The sequence below is a fragment of the Ovis aries genome, chromosome 8 (genome assembly GCF_016772045.2).
Source record: "Ovis aries strain OAR_USU_Benz2616 breed Rambouillet chromosome 8, ARS-UI_Ramb_v3.0, whole genome shotgun sequence".
Lineage (NCBI taxonomy): Eukaryota > Metazoa > Chordata > Mammalia > Artiodactyla > Bovidae > Ovis > Ovis aries.
This window is the reverse complement of record NC_056061.1, coordinates 85,984,182-85,999,187: the sequence shown is the minus strand read 5'-3', so window position 1 is coordinate 85,999,187 and position 15,006 is coordinate 85,984,182. Positions and strand designations below refer to the sequence as shown.

The following is a 15,006-nucleotide window of genomic DNA, read 5'->3' as shown; positions in this document are numbered from 1 at the left end:
CAGAATCTGCCTGCGGTGCAGGACACCCCAGTTCGATTCCTGGGTGGAGAAGATGCCCTGGAGAAGTGATAGGCTACTCACTCCAGTATTTTTGGACTTCCCTCATGGCTCAGCTGGTAAAGATTTTGCCTGTAATACAAGAGACCTGGCTTTGATCCCTGGGTTGGGAAGATCTCCTGGAGAAGGGAAAGGCTACCCACTCCAGTATTCTGACCTGGAGAATGCCATGGGCTGTATAGTCCATGGGGTTGCAAAAAGTCGGACATGACGGAGCAACTTTCACTTTCACTTCCATGGCAACAGTGAGTTTTAAAGAAAACTTCCAGGTGATTTGTGTGTTTAGTTGCTCAGTCGTGTCCGACTCTTTGTGACCCCATGGGCTGCAGCCCGCCAGGCTCCTCTGCCCATGGGATTTTCCTGGGAACAATACTGGAGTAGGTTGCCATTTTCTCCTTCAGGGGATCTTCCCCTCCCAGGGACCAAACCTGAACTGCCTGCTGCTCCTGCACTGGCAGGCATATTCTTCACCACTGGTAGTCACTGTCCTGGAAGGCTGGGTTTGGGAAAATCTTAAAGGGGAATTACCTAGGGCACATCGCTAATTGAATGAAGAGGTCTGGAAGCAGAGATGAGACAGGCTTCTGACTATGAAGATGCAAATAATTAATTGAAGTTACATAAATAATAAACTGCCAAATGGAAGGAAATCTCATTAAATCACTTACTGTCCTATCACCTATTAATATGTTTATGCTTTCTTTCCAGACTTTTTCCAAAAACATATATGCAAATACCATTTTTTGATTCTTATGTCCTTTCTATTTAGTGTACTTTTTATGTTGCTATTGATATCAAATGTCATTTTTTTATGGCTAGGCAATATTCTAACTATCTGCAATTATACTTGGAGTTTATATTATTTCTATTTATTTTGCCTTTTGTAATTACATTATTATAAACTTTTCAGGTGTATCACTTAAGCCACCTTTTATATTACTTCCTTCAGACAGAATCTTCAGTATGAGATCAAAATTTGTATTTTATGATTCTTGACAAAATTATTTGCTAGTTAAAGAGGTGAACAGGTCTCCTGTTTTAATCTCTTTGGGATGCTGTAACAGAATGCCATAGGCTGGGTGACTTAAACAAGAGAATTTTTATTGTCTCAGTTCTGGAGGCTGGACATCTGAGATCAGGGTGCCAGAAAGGTCAGGTTCAGAGAGCGAGTGGGCTCTGGGTTCTTTCCCTCTTACAAGAGTGTAATCCCATTATAGAGACCTAACTCTCATGAGCCCATCACCTAAACCTAGTTTTTGTTGTTGTTAGTTGCTCAGTTGTGTCTGACTGTGATCCCATGGACTATACAGTTCGCCAGGCTCCGCTGTCCATGGAATTCTCCAGGTAAGAATACTGGGGTGGGTGGCCATTTCCATCTCCAGTGGATCTTCCTGTCCCAGGGATCAAACCCTAGTCTCCTGGCTGCAGACAGATTCTTTACCATCTGAGTCACCAGGGAAGCCCCAACCAAACCTAATTTCCTCTCAATGGCCCCACCTACAAACACTATCACACTGGGGGTTGGGGGCTCAACATAAAAATTTGGGGGGACACAAACATTCAGCCCATAGCATCAATTTGGATTATGATGTTTAACAAATGAGGGTGAACGTTTCCACATTGTAGTACAAATGCTACATGAATGTTTGTGAATGTATGTTCATGTATTTTCTATATCAAAATCAATTTGTGTGAGTGTTTTATATTAAAAGATATGAACCATATTTGCATTTACAACAAATATCTCCTTATCGCTGTATTTTCCATTTTTACTTATTTAGCATTTAAAAGCTTTAAATTTTTTATGGGTAAGCTCTTTTTCTTTACTTGCTCTTCTTGCCTCCAGCTTTGCCTTGTTTAGATCACTCTTGTCTGCTGCACAATGAATATTTTAATTGACTAATTAAATCATATCTCTCATCTGCTTAGAATTCATAAATGATTTCCCATTGACATGCTACACAAAGACCTTTGCCAGGGGACTGTTGCTCTCCCCAGCATTCCTCTACAGGTGCCTGGGCAAAAATTATAGTAAACACTGGCAGTCCTCAGACATGCCCAGATCTTGTGGGTCTCCATCATTCTGCTTCTGATCAACCTTTATTCTCTCTCCACCCGGTACTTGTTTTTTATTCTACTTTTTCTTCTGAAACTACTAACCAACTTCATGACTAAGCACCAGCCTCATCTCTCCTAAGAAACCTTTCCAAATAAACCATATTCAACCCTCAGGTGGGATTAGGTTCTTCTTCAAGTTATGGTTGAAAAGCCGGGGGGCAAACCAGATAAGGTCGCTGAACCAATGGAACAATCAGGATGGCGCTTATTAGAGAGCTCTAGGCTGTCAACAAAGTTGGTCTATAATCGAGTGTTTGAGTGAAGTCGATGGAAACTGGCAAACATTTCCAAAGGGAAAGTGTGTGTGTGTGTGGGCAAATGTGTGTGTGTGTGTGTGTATGTGCACATGTGTGCTAAGTTGCTTCAGTATAGTGAGGAAAAGGCTGGGGACCCAAAATGCTACTTGGAGATTTTAGATTCTATAGGAGAATAGAAAAAACAGTCAAAAGGGTGGCAAGTAATTGGGGAAAATGAATGAATCACAGAAATCAGCGAATGAGAGGGACACGTTTTGCTTTGTTTCAATAATACAGGGAGGTCAATTAAGAAGAAGACGGAAAGACCTCTGAAAATTAAACAGCTGTAGTGACCTGGGAGGGTGGAAGCCAGAATAGGTGTAATGCATTGAGAAAGCATAAGGAATATCAAGTAACACCAGGTATACGTTTTGGGAGTTTTGCTGCACTATCAGCTGTCAAAACATGAGCTGCTAGCAAGATGTCACTGTTAAAGCAGGGTAAAGTTAGTGGTAATTGGAAATGAGGAAAGAAAAGAATATCAATAGACTATAATACTGGAATTCATAAACTATCTAATGACTTATGAAACCAGAATGGATTTTAAACTAGAAGATATATGTATAACCAATACACATAGCTAAAATGGCCAGAGGAACCTATAAAGTAACATATAGATTTTTCAGCATTAGAAACACAAATCTGAATTCAAGAACTTATGGTCATATAAACTAAAATATTAATTAGAAACAGAGTTTAAAAAATGGCTCTAAAATAGATATTAACTATATCGTCCATTCACTGGAAAATGCATTAAATACATAGTGTTTCCCAGTCACTAGGATTGGTATCATTGGGGACAAAAAAATATGCCAAACATATTATCCTCAAGATATCATTTAGGAAATGAGATAAGAATATCCCCTAGAATCTTAAATAGAAGAATGCAATAACTGTCACTGAAAGATATATAGAATTCTGAACACTCATAAGAGAAAACATTTGGGTTTTAAGGCATTGTTCCTTTTCATTAGAAAATTTTATTTAGCCTTTCAGGGTGCCCATACTTTTCAGAGGAACTGCGCAGATACATATTATAGTTTCCCACAAACCTGAATTTTGTACAATTTTAATTAGAAATAACTAGAGAATTATGGTTGCTGTACCACAGATTTGTCTGTTCATAACCATCTAGTTAATAATTTTTAAATCAGAATTAATTTGCTTGGATTTTCTGTTTATTTTTACATATAAGTAATTATCAATTATCACAATTTTATAACCAAAAATTCAACATTGATTAAACCAGTATGTATTATTTTCTATGTAACATCTCTTACATTAAAATTCACATATTCTACTTTGAAATTCAACATTGATTAAACCAGTATGTATTATTTTCTATGTAACATCTCTTACATTAAAATTCACATATTCTACTTTGAAATTCATTTCCATAAATGGGAAAATTTTACTTAGTCTAAAGTGTTTGCAGAGACTATTATATATATAATTAGCATAAACAAAAATTAATATTAGCATTTCAAATGTTAGAATAAGTTGCATTTAAATTAGTGCTGTCATATGAGGATTACAAAAAAAACCCAAATAACTTATAATACATTTTTTCAGATAGGTCGCATAAGAAAGATTAAGTGTCAGTGAAAAGAAAAAGAAGGAATAAAATGACAAGTACCTCAATTAAGAAACTTTGAAGACTTTGGTACTAGACTTAACTTTTCAGCTTGGCAACAAATTATATCTTGCCTTGTTCCCATGAAAAGGATCATGAAGACACTGAGGTAGAGAAGGAGCATAAACTTGGGGAGGGTGGGCTGTCTCGCAGCCAAGGCAAGTGACAAGACTCTCTGGAGCCTCAGCCTCCTCGTACGTCAGATTAAAATATTACATGGGCTGATCTCTAGGACTCTCCCCACACCTCTATAAACAAAGATGAGTATTTATTAATTCAACAGATATGGAGGATAATATTATCAAAGAACTTACCTACTCAGAGAGCTATGAGGAATCTCAAACCACACATGGATTCCTTGTTTACTTTTGACAAACTGAAATTCAGAAGGGCTATGGAAACACATCTAAGTTTTCCTTTCAAGGCTTATTGTTCTCAGCTCTATCATCTTAACAAGCTCAGTTTCATGGATTCTAGCTTTTTCATTCTAGGATCCAATAACTTGATTTTAAAATGCTTTTGCAATAACTGTGTGGCAAAAGGAAGTCCCAAAGATTGCTGAGCACATTACGGTTTTGTTGTTTTAATTTTATAACTGAACTACAATGCACTTGGAACTAAGAGCTTATTTCAAAATATTGTCTCTGTTGTCTAAAATAGTTCTGAAAAGAGTGGCTGGACTACATGATTTCCTGTAAATTGCTTTGTTTAAAGTAATAGTCACTGGTGGCTCCTTAAATTCCTTGTTGTGTGTGGAAAAAAAAAAAAAAAAGATTGATAGGCTTTCCTAACAAAATGAGATGCAATAATCAGATGATGAGAAAGAAATCTTGACAGTTGAAGGCTAAAAAACTTTACTCAAAAGTTGCTCTCTTAATGCAGCTACGTATAGGAAAAGGCCAAATATCTAAGTGCCCAAGTGTGACTCTTGTTTTCAAATTGTCTCCAGAGAGTCATCAGAAATTTCAATTTAGAAGGTGCTATTTAGTATCTGTCTCATAGAACTGATGAAATGACTGAATGACTGCGACAGCCTGGCTAATACACTGTCACACCTAACACCAAGGCCAAATAAATGCATGAGCTAAATGTGAAAGGAGAATATAAATGGGCAAGGGTTTAAAATACATTCTATTCCTCTTACCTTTAACGTTGAAAGAATAGTAAATAGTTTATATCTAAACATAAAACTTCATTATCTTGCAACAGAGTTATTTCTTACTGAATAATTAGAGTAAAAATGTTATTTTTGTATAGTGAAGAGGCTATAACTATTTGCATCTTACATATCATGAATATTTTAATAGAAAATTTGAAAATCCTTGTGTCTATGATGCAAGCTGATAGTCTCCAGAAAGAACTAGGTATTTAACAGAAAACATTTTTAGAACTGTCTACAATAAAATTAAATTTACACTGGTTAAAAACAAACAACCCAATCAAAAAGAGGGGAAAAGACCTAAACAGACATTTCTCCAAAGAAGACATACAGATGACTAACACACACATGAAAAGATGCTCAACATCGCTCATTATTAGAGAAATACAAATCAAAACTACAATGCACCAGTCAGAATGGCCATCATCAAAAAGTCTACAAACAATAAATGCTGGAGAGGGTGCAGAGAAAAGGGAACACTCTTGCACTGTAAATTGATACAGCCACCACGGAAGATGGTATAGAGATTCCTTAAAAGACTAGGAATAAAACCACCATATGACCCAGCAATCCCACTCCTAGGCATAAACCCTGAGGAAACCAAATTGAAAAAGACCCATGTATCCCATTGTTCATTGCAGTACTATTTACAATAGTTAGAACATGGAAACAACCTACATGTCCATCGACAGATGAATGGATAAAGAAGTTATGGTACATATATACAATGGAATATCACTCAGCCATAAAAAGGACTGCATTTGACTCAGTTCTAATGAGGTGGGTGAACCTAGAGCCTATTATGCAGAGTGAAGTAAATCAGAAAGAGAAAGATAAATATCGTATTCTAATGCATAAATATGGAATCTAGAAAAATGGTACTGAAGAATTTATTTACAGGGCAGCAATGGATAAATAGACACAGAGAATAGACTTATGGACACGGTGAGAGGGGAGGAGAGGGTGAGATGTATGGAAAGAGTAACATGGAAACTAACATTAACATATGTAAAATAGATAGCCAATGGGAATTTGCTGTATGGCTCAGGAAACTCAAACAGGGGCTCTTAATCAACCTAGAGGGGTGGCATGGGGAGAGAGATGGGAGGGAGGTTCAAAAGGGAGGGGATAAATGTATACCTATGGCTGATTCATGATGAGGTTTGACAGAAAACAACAAAAGTCTGTAAAGGAATTATCCTTCAGTTAAAAACTAAACATATTTTTTTTAAAGTTCTGTTTTCCCATCAGTCTACTGGCTTCCTCTGAAATAAAGTACTTTGGAAGTTCATGCAATCTGCAGTGATATTAAATGCTCTGATTATAATTTATAAACTCTAATGTTCAGATGAAGGAAGAAAGAAATGGGCAAAAAACATGTGTGCCATCACACATAGAAAGCATGCATACTACAAATTAGCTGGAAGATAACATAATAAAAAATACAAGATTAGAACTTTAACAGTCTGAGATTTTTCCACCATGGTTTCTACTGTGGTTCATTCAACCATGAAAGAAGTATTAAAAATGTGAAAGGAAAACAAGAAATGAAGACCTATCTAAGTAGTAAGTTATCTATCCTAGGTAAAGATACCAATGCATCATTACCTGTTTAGGTGCAATATGTTTTTACATTTATCTACTTTGTATTTTTATTTTTTCACTAATAAAGTGCTTTTTTTTAAGCCAAGACCTTCATCTGTGAAAGCTGGGTGATATTAGGTCACCTTGTGGCCAAAATAGAGTCAAGTCCATGTGGAGAATAAACTCTTAAACTCTTCTCTATTAGCAACATGACAGTCTTGGCCAATAGTCTAACCAACCCTCACTAGACACTCACAAATCACAAATCAGAATATTTATTGATGACTTTTCTCTACATTCAGAAGTGTTTATTCTTTCATAGGTAAAGTTTACTTTAGATGAACATACATAATTACATTTTGAATAGAATTTATAAGTATCATTTGAAACACATTAGATATTAGAATTATATATAAGCATTCCATACCCAATTTGGATTGGAGTACGTCCAAATTGGGAAAGGAGTACGTCAAAGCTGTATATTGTCACCCTACTTATTTAACGTCTAGGCAGAGTACATCATGTAAAATGCTGGACTGGATGAAGCACAAACTGGAATCAAGATTGTCAGGGAAAATATCAATAACCTCAGATATGCAGATGGCACCACCCCATTGGCAGAAAGCAAAGAGGAACTACAGAGCCTCTTGGTAAAAGTGAAAGAGGAGAGTGAAAAGGCTGACTTAAAACTCAACATTCACAAAACTAAGATTATGAAATCCAGTCCCATCACTTCATGGCAAATAGATGGGAAAACAACAGAAATAGTGACAGACTTTATTTTCTAGGGCTCCAAAATCACTGCAGATGGTGACTGCAGCCATGAAATTAAAAGATGCTTGCTCCTTGGAAGAAAAGCTATGACCAACCTAGACAGCATATTAAAAATCAGAGACATTACTTTGCTGACAAAGGTCCATCTAGTCAAAGTTATGGTTTTTCCAATAGTAATATATGGATGTGAGAGTTGGACTATAAAAGAAAGCTGAGCACTGAAGAATTGATGCTTTTAAACTGTGGTATTGGAGAAAACTCTTGAGAGTCCCTTGGACTGCAAGGAGATCCAACCAGTCCATTCTGAAGGAGATCAACCCTGGGATTTCTTTGGAAGGAATGATGCTAAAGCTGAAACTCCAGTACTTTGGCCACCTCATGCGAAGAGTTGACTCATTGGAAAACAGTCTGATGCTGGGAGGGATTAGGGGCAGGAGGAGAAGGGGACGACAGAGGGTGAGATGGCTGGATGGCATCACTGACTCGATGGACGTGAGTCTGAGTGAACTCCGGGAGTTGGTGATGGACAGGGAGGCCTGGCGTGCTGCGATTCATGGGGTCGCAAAGAGTCAGACATGACTGAACGACTGAACTGAACTGAACCTTGACTTAAAAAAAGAAATACAGGAGTTGAGAAAATGTCTTTTTCCTAAACTACTTTACTTCCTTGGTGTTTGTAAGTACAAGATCTTGAAAGTTAAAATAATTTCTAGAATGGTCATTTCTTCCTTCTTTTTATTCTAGAATCATACAAGTACACTATGAATTCCATTTATTGTAAAACTAGGAGAAAAAAAAATTGCCACCAAAAGCTCAACAAGGTAAGGCAAAAGTTATGTGGGAGAAATAGACAAGATGAAATATGGTGAGTGATGCGAGATCAATTAGGGATTAAAGAAAATAACACAAAAATAATTTGGAGTGAGGAAAATCCCATGAAAAAAAATTTATTACTTGTTTGCAAAATTGGGGGCAAATAGAACTCATAGCAGATCCATCATGTTCATTTGGAATCCGACAAGGAGAAGAAAAGGGCCACCTATGTAAAAACATAAACAAATAATACTTGTAACCTTCATTCTTTTTGACAGCAGAGATGGAGAGGAATTTTAGATTAAGAATCCCAGAAGAATGCTACCCTCTATATGACCCAGAAACCTCCTTCACATTACAGTCTAGGAAAAGTCAACTTATACAATGATGAGTATTTAAGTAAAACCTAGCACAGCACCAAGACAAAAAATGCCCTAAGAAAGGAAAATATAAAAGAGCAAAAATACAAACCAACAATTGAAGAAAACTCATGCAAAGGTAAACATTCTTATGAAACAGTTGGCCAAGAATTTTGAAAACCTGATGAAGCAATCAGTCCTGTGGAAGATTTAAAAAAAAAAAAAAAACTAGAAATGCAAGAATTATGAAAGAAAAGAGATGTGATATATACAGAGGAAATATATATCAACATAAAAATGCCATATGTGACAAACCTACAGCTAACATCACACCAACCTCTAAAAGCCCTAAGTTCAGGAACACAAAAGGATGTCAAGTCTCATCACTTTTATTCAACACAGTACTGGTAATCCTAGCCATAGCAATTAGGCAAGAAAAAGAAATAAAAGACATCCAAATTGGAAAGTAAGAAATAAAACAGAGACTATGTGTAAATGACATGATGCTATATAGGGAAAACTCTAAAGACTCCTCCAAGTAACTATTTGAACTAATAAAAGAATTTAGCAAAGCTGCAGAATACAAAATTAATATATGCAAATCTTCTGTGTTTTTATACACTAATACAAAACTAACAGAAAGAGTTAAGAAAACAATCTCGCTTCTGGGGACGGCATCTAGAGGCATTCAGGATGGTGCAGCGTCTGACATACCATCGTAGGCTATCCTACAATACAGCCTCTAACAAAACCAGGCTGTCCCGAACCCCTGGTAATAGAATTGTTTACCTTTATACCAAGAAGGTTGGGAAAGCACCAAAATCTGCATGTGGTGTGTGCCCAGGCCGACTTAGAGGGGTTCGTGCTGTGAGACCAAAAGTTCTCATGAGGTTGTCTAAAACAAAGAAACATGTCAGCCGAGCATATGGTGGTTCCATGTGTGCTAAATGTGTCCGCGACAGGATCAAGCGTGCTTTCCTTATTGAAGAGCAGAAGATCGTTGTGAAAGTATTGAAAGCACAAGCACAGAGTCAGAAAACTAAATAAAAAATGAACCATTTTTGAGTAATAAAACGCCTCATTCTGTTAAAAAAAAAAAAGAAAGAAAACAATCTCATTTACAATTGCATCAAAAAGAATAAAATACCTAGGAATTAATTAAAGTAAGGAGATGAAAGATCTGTACTCTGAAAACTATAACATTAGTGAAATAAATTGAAGAAGACAGAAATGAATCGGAAGATATTTTGTGTCCATGGATTGGAAAGATTAATATTGTTAAAATGTCCATACTACCCAAAGTAATATACAAATTCAATGCAATCACTGTGGCATTTTTCACAGAACTAGAACAAATAATTCTAAAATTTGTATGTAATCACAAAAGAACCCAAACAGTCAAAGCAATCTTGAAGAAGAACAAAACTGGAGGTATCATGCCCCGTTTTCAAAGTAGACTACAAATACTTTGGTAATTTAAAACAGTATGGTACTGGCAAACAAAAAGACACTTCAGTTAATGGAACAGAATAGAGAGCACAGGAAAAAAATGCCTACATGGTCAGTTATTTTAAGACAAAGGGTCAAGAATATATAATAGAGAAAGAACAGTCTTTTCAATAAATTGTAGTAGGAAAACTGGACAGCCACCTGCAAAAGAATGAAACTGGATCACTGCTGCTAGTGCTGCTAAGTCGCTTCAGTCGTGTCCGACTCTGTGCGACCCCGTAGACGGCAGCCCACCAGGCTCCCCCATCCCTCGGATTCTTCAGGCAAGAACACTGGAGTGGGTTGCCATTTCCTTCTCCAATGCATGAAAAGTGAAAAGCAAAAGTGAAGTCGCTCAGTCGTGTCTGACTGGATCACTATCTTAACTCAAAAATTAACTCAAGATGGATCAGACTTGAATGTAAGACCTGAAACCATCAAACTCCCAGCAGAAAACAGGAGACAGTAGGCATTTTGAAATCATTTTTGATGCTGAATTTTCCAATCTGATTCCAGAAGCAAAGACAACAAAAGCAAAAATAAAGAGGTGAGACTACATCTAACTAGGAAGCTTCTGTGCACAAAAAGAAAACCATCAGCAAAATGAAAAGGCTATCTAGGTAATCGCAGAAAATATCTGCAAAATCATTTACCCAATAAGGGGTTAACATATATATAAAAAATCCAAACAACAGCAACAAACAAAAAACAAAACCAAAAAAACCCATAAGCGATCCAATAAAAAGTGGGCAGAGAATCTCCAAAGAAGACATTTGGATAGCCAACAAAGTACGTGAGAAGATTCTCAAAATCCCAAATTATGAGGGAAATTAAAATCAAAGCCACAATTATACATCACCTCACACCTGTTAGCATGGCTATTATCAAAAAGACAAAAGGTAACAAGTGTTGGTGAGAATGTGAATAAAAGGGAACCCTAGTACACTGTGGGTGAGAATGAAGATTAGTGCAGTCACCATGGAAAACAGTATGGAGACTTCCTTCCAAAATAAAAACAGAACTACTGTATGCTCGAGTAATGCCACTTCTTTGGATAAATACAAAGAAGATGAAAGACTAATTCAGAAAGATCTATAACTCTGTGTTCAGTGCAGCCAGGACATGAAAACAAAATGTCCATCGATGGATGAATGGATAAACTGTGAAATGCATATACACTGAGCGCACACGCAGACACACACACACACACTGCGATTCAGCCGTAAGAAAGGAGATCCCGCCGTTCACAGCCACACGGGTGGCCCTGAAAGGTATTACAGTAAAATAAGTGAAGTAAGTCAGACAGAGCAAAGACAAATACCACTGATTTCACTTAATATGTGGAGTCTGAAAAATGAAACAAACAAATAAAAGAAAATAAGTGAAAATCATAGATATAGAGAACAGATTGATTGGTGGTTACCAGAGGGAAAGGGCATTGAGGGGTAGGCAAAATAAGTGAAGAGGGCCAACTATCTGGTGATGAATGGTAACTAGACTGCAGGGATTGTAGTGCACGTAAATATCAACTTAAAACGCCATACATCTGAAACTTGCGTTTTATTGCAATTTTTCCTCAAAAAACTCAAAACAAATGAATATTAAGCAAAAACAAACCAAAAAAATCTATTCTACTATCTCTTCAAATATATATGTTTCCCTTTAGAGAAATTTTCCTGGACAATGATATACTAATACAAGACCAAGGTTTTCTAAGTGATAAATCTTGTCCTTTTATTAAAGCTACCCAATAAAATGTAACTCAGTATTTTAGAAGTACAAAGCAATTTAAAAGACTTATTCAGATCTTTTCTGGCTTTTGATACATAGCCGGATCAACGCAGATCTAGATAAGACTACTCTTGGACACATTTTAATGTTAAAGCGTCATTCCTCCGTAAAGCAATTTATATCTTCTGCCTACTTAAGAATGTATAATAAATTTTGTGCAGAGGGAAAGTCAGGCTTACAATGTGTTGAGGAAAGGAATATATATGATAAGATTTGAAAAGGGCAGTACAGATGATTAATGAGCCAGAAAGACCGATTTATGAGGAAAGATTAAAATAATTAACTATGTATGGAGTTGCTAAGTAAAAAAATATATATATATAATGAAGAAAATTAGTTGACTTGTTACAAAACATTAGAACGTTCAATTGGACTGAAGAAGGGAAAACAATACAAAAATATTTAAAGTCTATGAGTATGCTTGTGGCTTCCCAGGTGATGCTAGTGGTAAAGAACCTGCCTGGCAGTGCAGGAGACGTAAGAGATGCCGGTTGGATCCCTGGGTTGGGAAGATTCCCCTGGAGAAGGAAATGGCAACTCACACCAGTATTCTTGCCCAGAGAATCTCATGGACAGAGGAGCCTAACAGGCTACAATCCATACAGTTGCAAAGAGTTGGACATAACTGAAGTGACTTAGCACACACATGCTTATGTGAATTATTTAGTTTTAATTATATAGTATATATCCCATTCCTGTGCTAACACATCACTGCCAATTCAGGAAAATTTAGTTCATGTCAATATTATACAAAGGAAACAAGTAAAAATGTTTTCTAATTGTGTAACAGCTAAAAAGACTAAAACATCATTTATATATACTTTATTACTTAAAAATAATATGAGAGCAGAATCTCTCATACAGATAAAAAAGAATTACCTGCTTGAAATCTGATTCTAATATTAGTATATCAGTACTGGGAAATGATAAACTATCAATGTTAAAGGCTAATTTTATGTTGAAGTTTTTATTCCATTTACAGATAGAAATAGAGGTTTGAAGGACTTGATTCAAATTCAAATCATGCAAATTATAATCAAGCTCTCCTATGATAGTTTTAAGAATGGTCTAAATGAGTATGCACTCTCTGGCTAATCGTTTTGGAACAGTTATCTCATCCTGATTTTATAGGGGGAAATAATTAATGTAAATTCACAGGAAATTATTTTCTATTGAAGAAGTCCAAGAGATTTAAGAGAATAATCTAAATTAATATCTGATGATAAACTGAAAGATAATTAAAGTAATTTATGTAAATTAATGCATGATATTCATATGCTTTGAAATGAACTAATTTTCAAATAGCTAAATATAAGAAACTTCATCCTATAACTTAACCAATAATAATTTGAAATAGTAGACATTTCTTTTTCATCTCTATAAGGAAAAATATATTCCTTCAGTAAAATTTATACCTGGAAAAACAACACGATTATGGATTTTTACAGTAAAGTTATTGGATTTCTACTTTCAAAAGATAACTTTTTAGTTCCCTATAAATGATAAGATGGTCAGCATCCGATGTATCAATAAGCACATGCGTGCTCAGTCATGTCCAACTCTTTGTGACTCCATAGACTATAGCCCATCAAAGTCCTCTCTCCATGGAATTTTCCATGCAAGAATACTGGAATGGGTTGCCATTTCCTTCTCCAGAGGATCTTCCCAACCCAGGGATGGAACCTGTGTCTCTTGTATCTCCTGCATTGGCAAATAGGTTCTTTACCAGCTGAGCCACCGGTGAAGCCCCTATGTACCAATACAGATATGCCATAAAATTAAATAAAGGAAATGTAAATATTTATCAATACTTTGTTACCTAATGCTATAGGAACTAACAACTGTTTGACAGAAATATCATAAAATGATTATAGCAAAGTTCAGTCAAGTTTCAATTATTCTGAAAATTGTTCTGGGCTTTTAAGAGTCATTAAGTTACTACTCCTAGAGGAGAGTGAAAAAGTTGGCTTAAAGCTCAACATTCAGAAAACTAAGATCATGGCATCTGATCCCACCACTTCATGGGAAATAGATGGGGAAACAGTGGCTGACTTTAATTTTGGGGGCTCTAAAATCACTGCAGATGGTGATTGCAGCTATGAAATTAAAAGACAAGCTTACTTCTTGGAAGGAAAGTTACGACCAACCTAGACAGCATATTGAAAAGCAGAGACATCACTTTGCCAACAAAGGTCTGTCTAGTCAAGGCTATGGTTTTTCCAGGGATCATGTATGGATGTGAGATTTGGACTGTTACGAAAGCTGAGTGCCAAAGAATTGATGCTTTTGACCTGTGGTGTTGGAGAAGACTCTTGAGAGTCCCTTGGACTGCAAGGAGATCCAACCAGTCCATTCTGAAGGAGATCAGTCCTGGGTGTTCATTGGAAGGACTGATGCTAATGCTGAAACTCAAATACTTTGGGCACCTCATGCGAAGAGTTGACTCATTGGAAAAGACCCTGATGCTGGGAGGGATTAGGGGCAGAAGGAGAAGGGACGACAGAGGATGAGATGGCTAGATGGCATCACCAACTCGATGGACATGAGTTTGAGTAAACTCCGGGAGTTGGTGATGGACAGGGAGGCCTGGCATGCTGCGATTCATGGGGTCGCAAAGTCAGACATAACCGAGCCACTGAACTGAACTGAACTGAAGTTACCCCTTACTAACTGAAGATCAAATGAAGGAAAAAAAAAAACCTTTTGCATTGTTTTAGATCCCTTGCAAATAAATGATCTGTCTTAAAAAGTTTTACAATAAAATAAAAGATTAAATATTTACTTCAATTAATCTTTTAAAATTCTCTTCTCCAGATTTTCAAAATTCTGGATACTTATCCAACACTTATATTGAACTAGTTTTAATTTCAAAAAATGAAAGGACAAGCATCCCTATGTCTCCCAACTCTAGAACACTAAGATTTGTATTTTCTT

The 15,006-nt window shown here is 36.4% G+C and overlaps 2 protein-coding genes across 3 annotated transcripts in view; one reads left to right on the top strand and one right to left on the bottom strand.

The window, feature by feature from the left end:
* The window catches only part of PACRG (parkin coregulated), a 536,203-nt gene that overhangs the window by 475,242 nt on the left and 45,955 nt on the right, over positions 1-15,006 (bottom strand). The window lies entirely within an intron of this gene.
* Positions 9,461-9,867, top strand: LOC101113502 (large ribosomal subunit protein eL34-like). The gene has a single exon (XM_042253699.2). The coding sequence runs from the start codon at positions 9,487-9,489 to the stop codon at positions 9,838-9,840; it is 354 nt and encodes a 117-aa protein (XP_042109633.1). The 5' UTR covers positions 9,461-9,486; the 3' UTR covers positions 9,841-9,867.

Bases quoted from the DNA above. Each gene is read 5' to 3' on its own strand.
- LOC101113502 (XM_042253699.2), top strand. From the start codon at position 9,487: ATGGTGCAGCGTCTGACATACCATCGTAGGCTATCCTACAATACAGCC.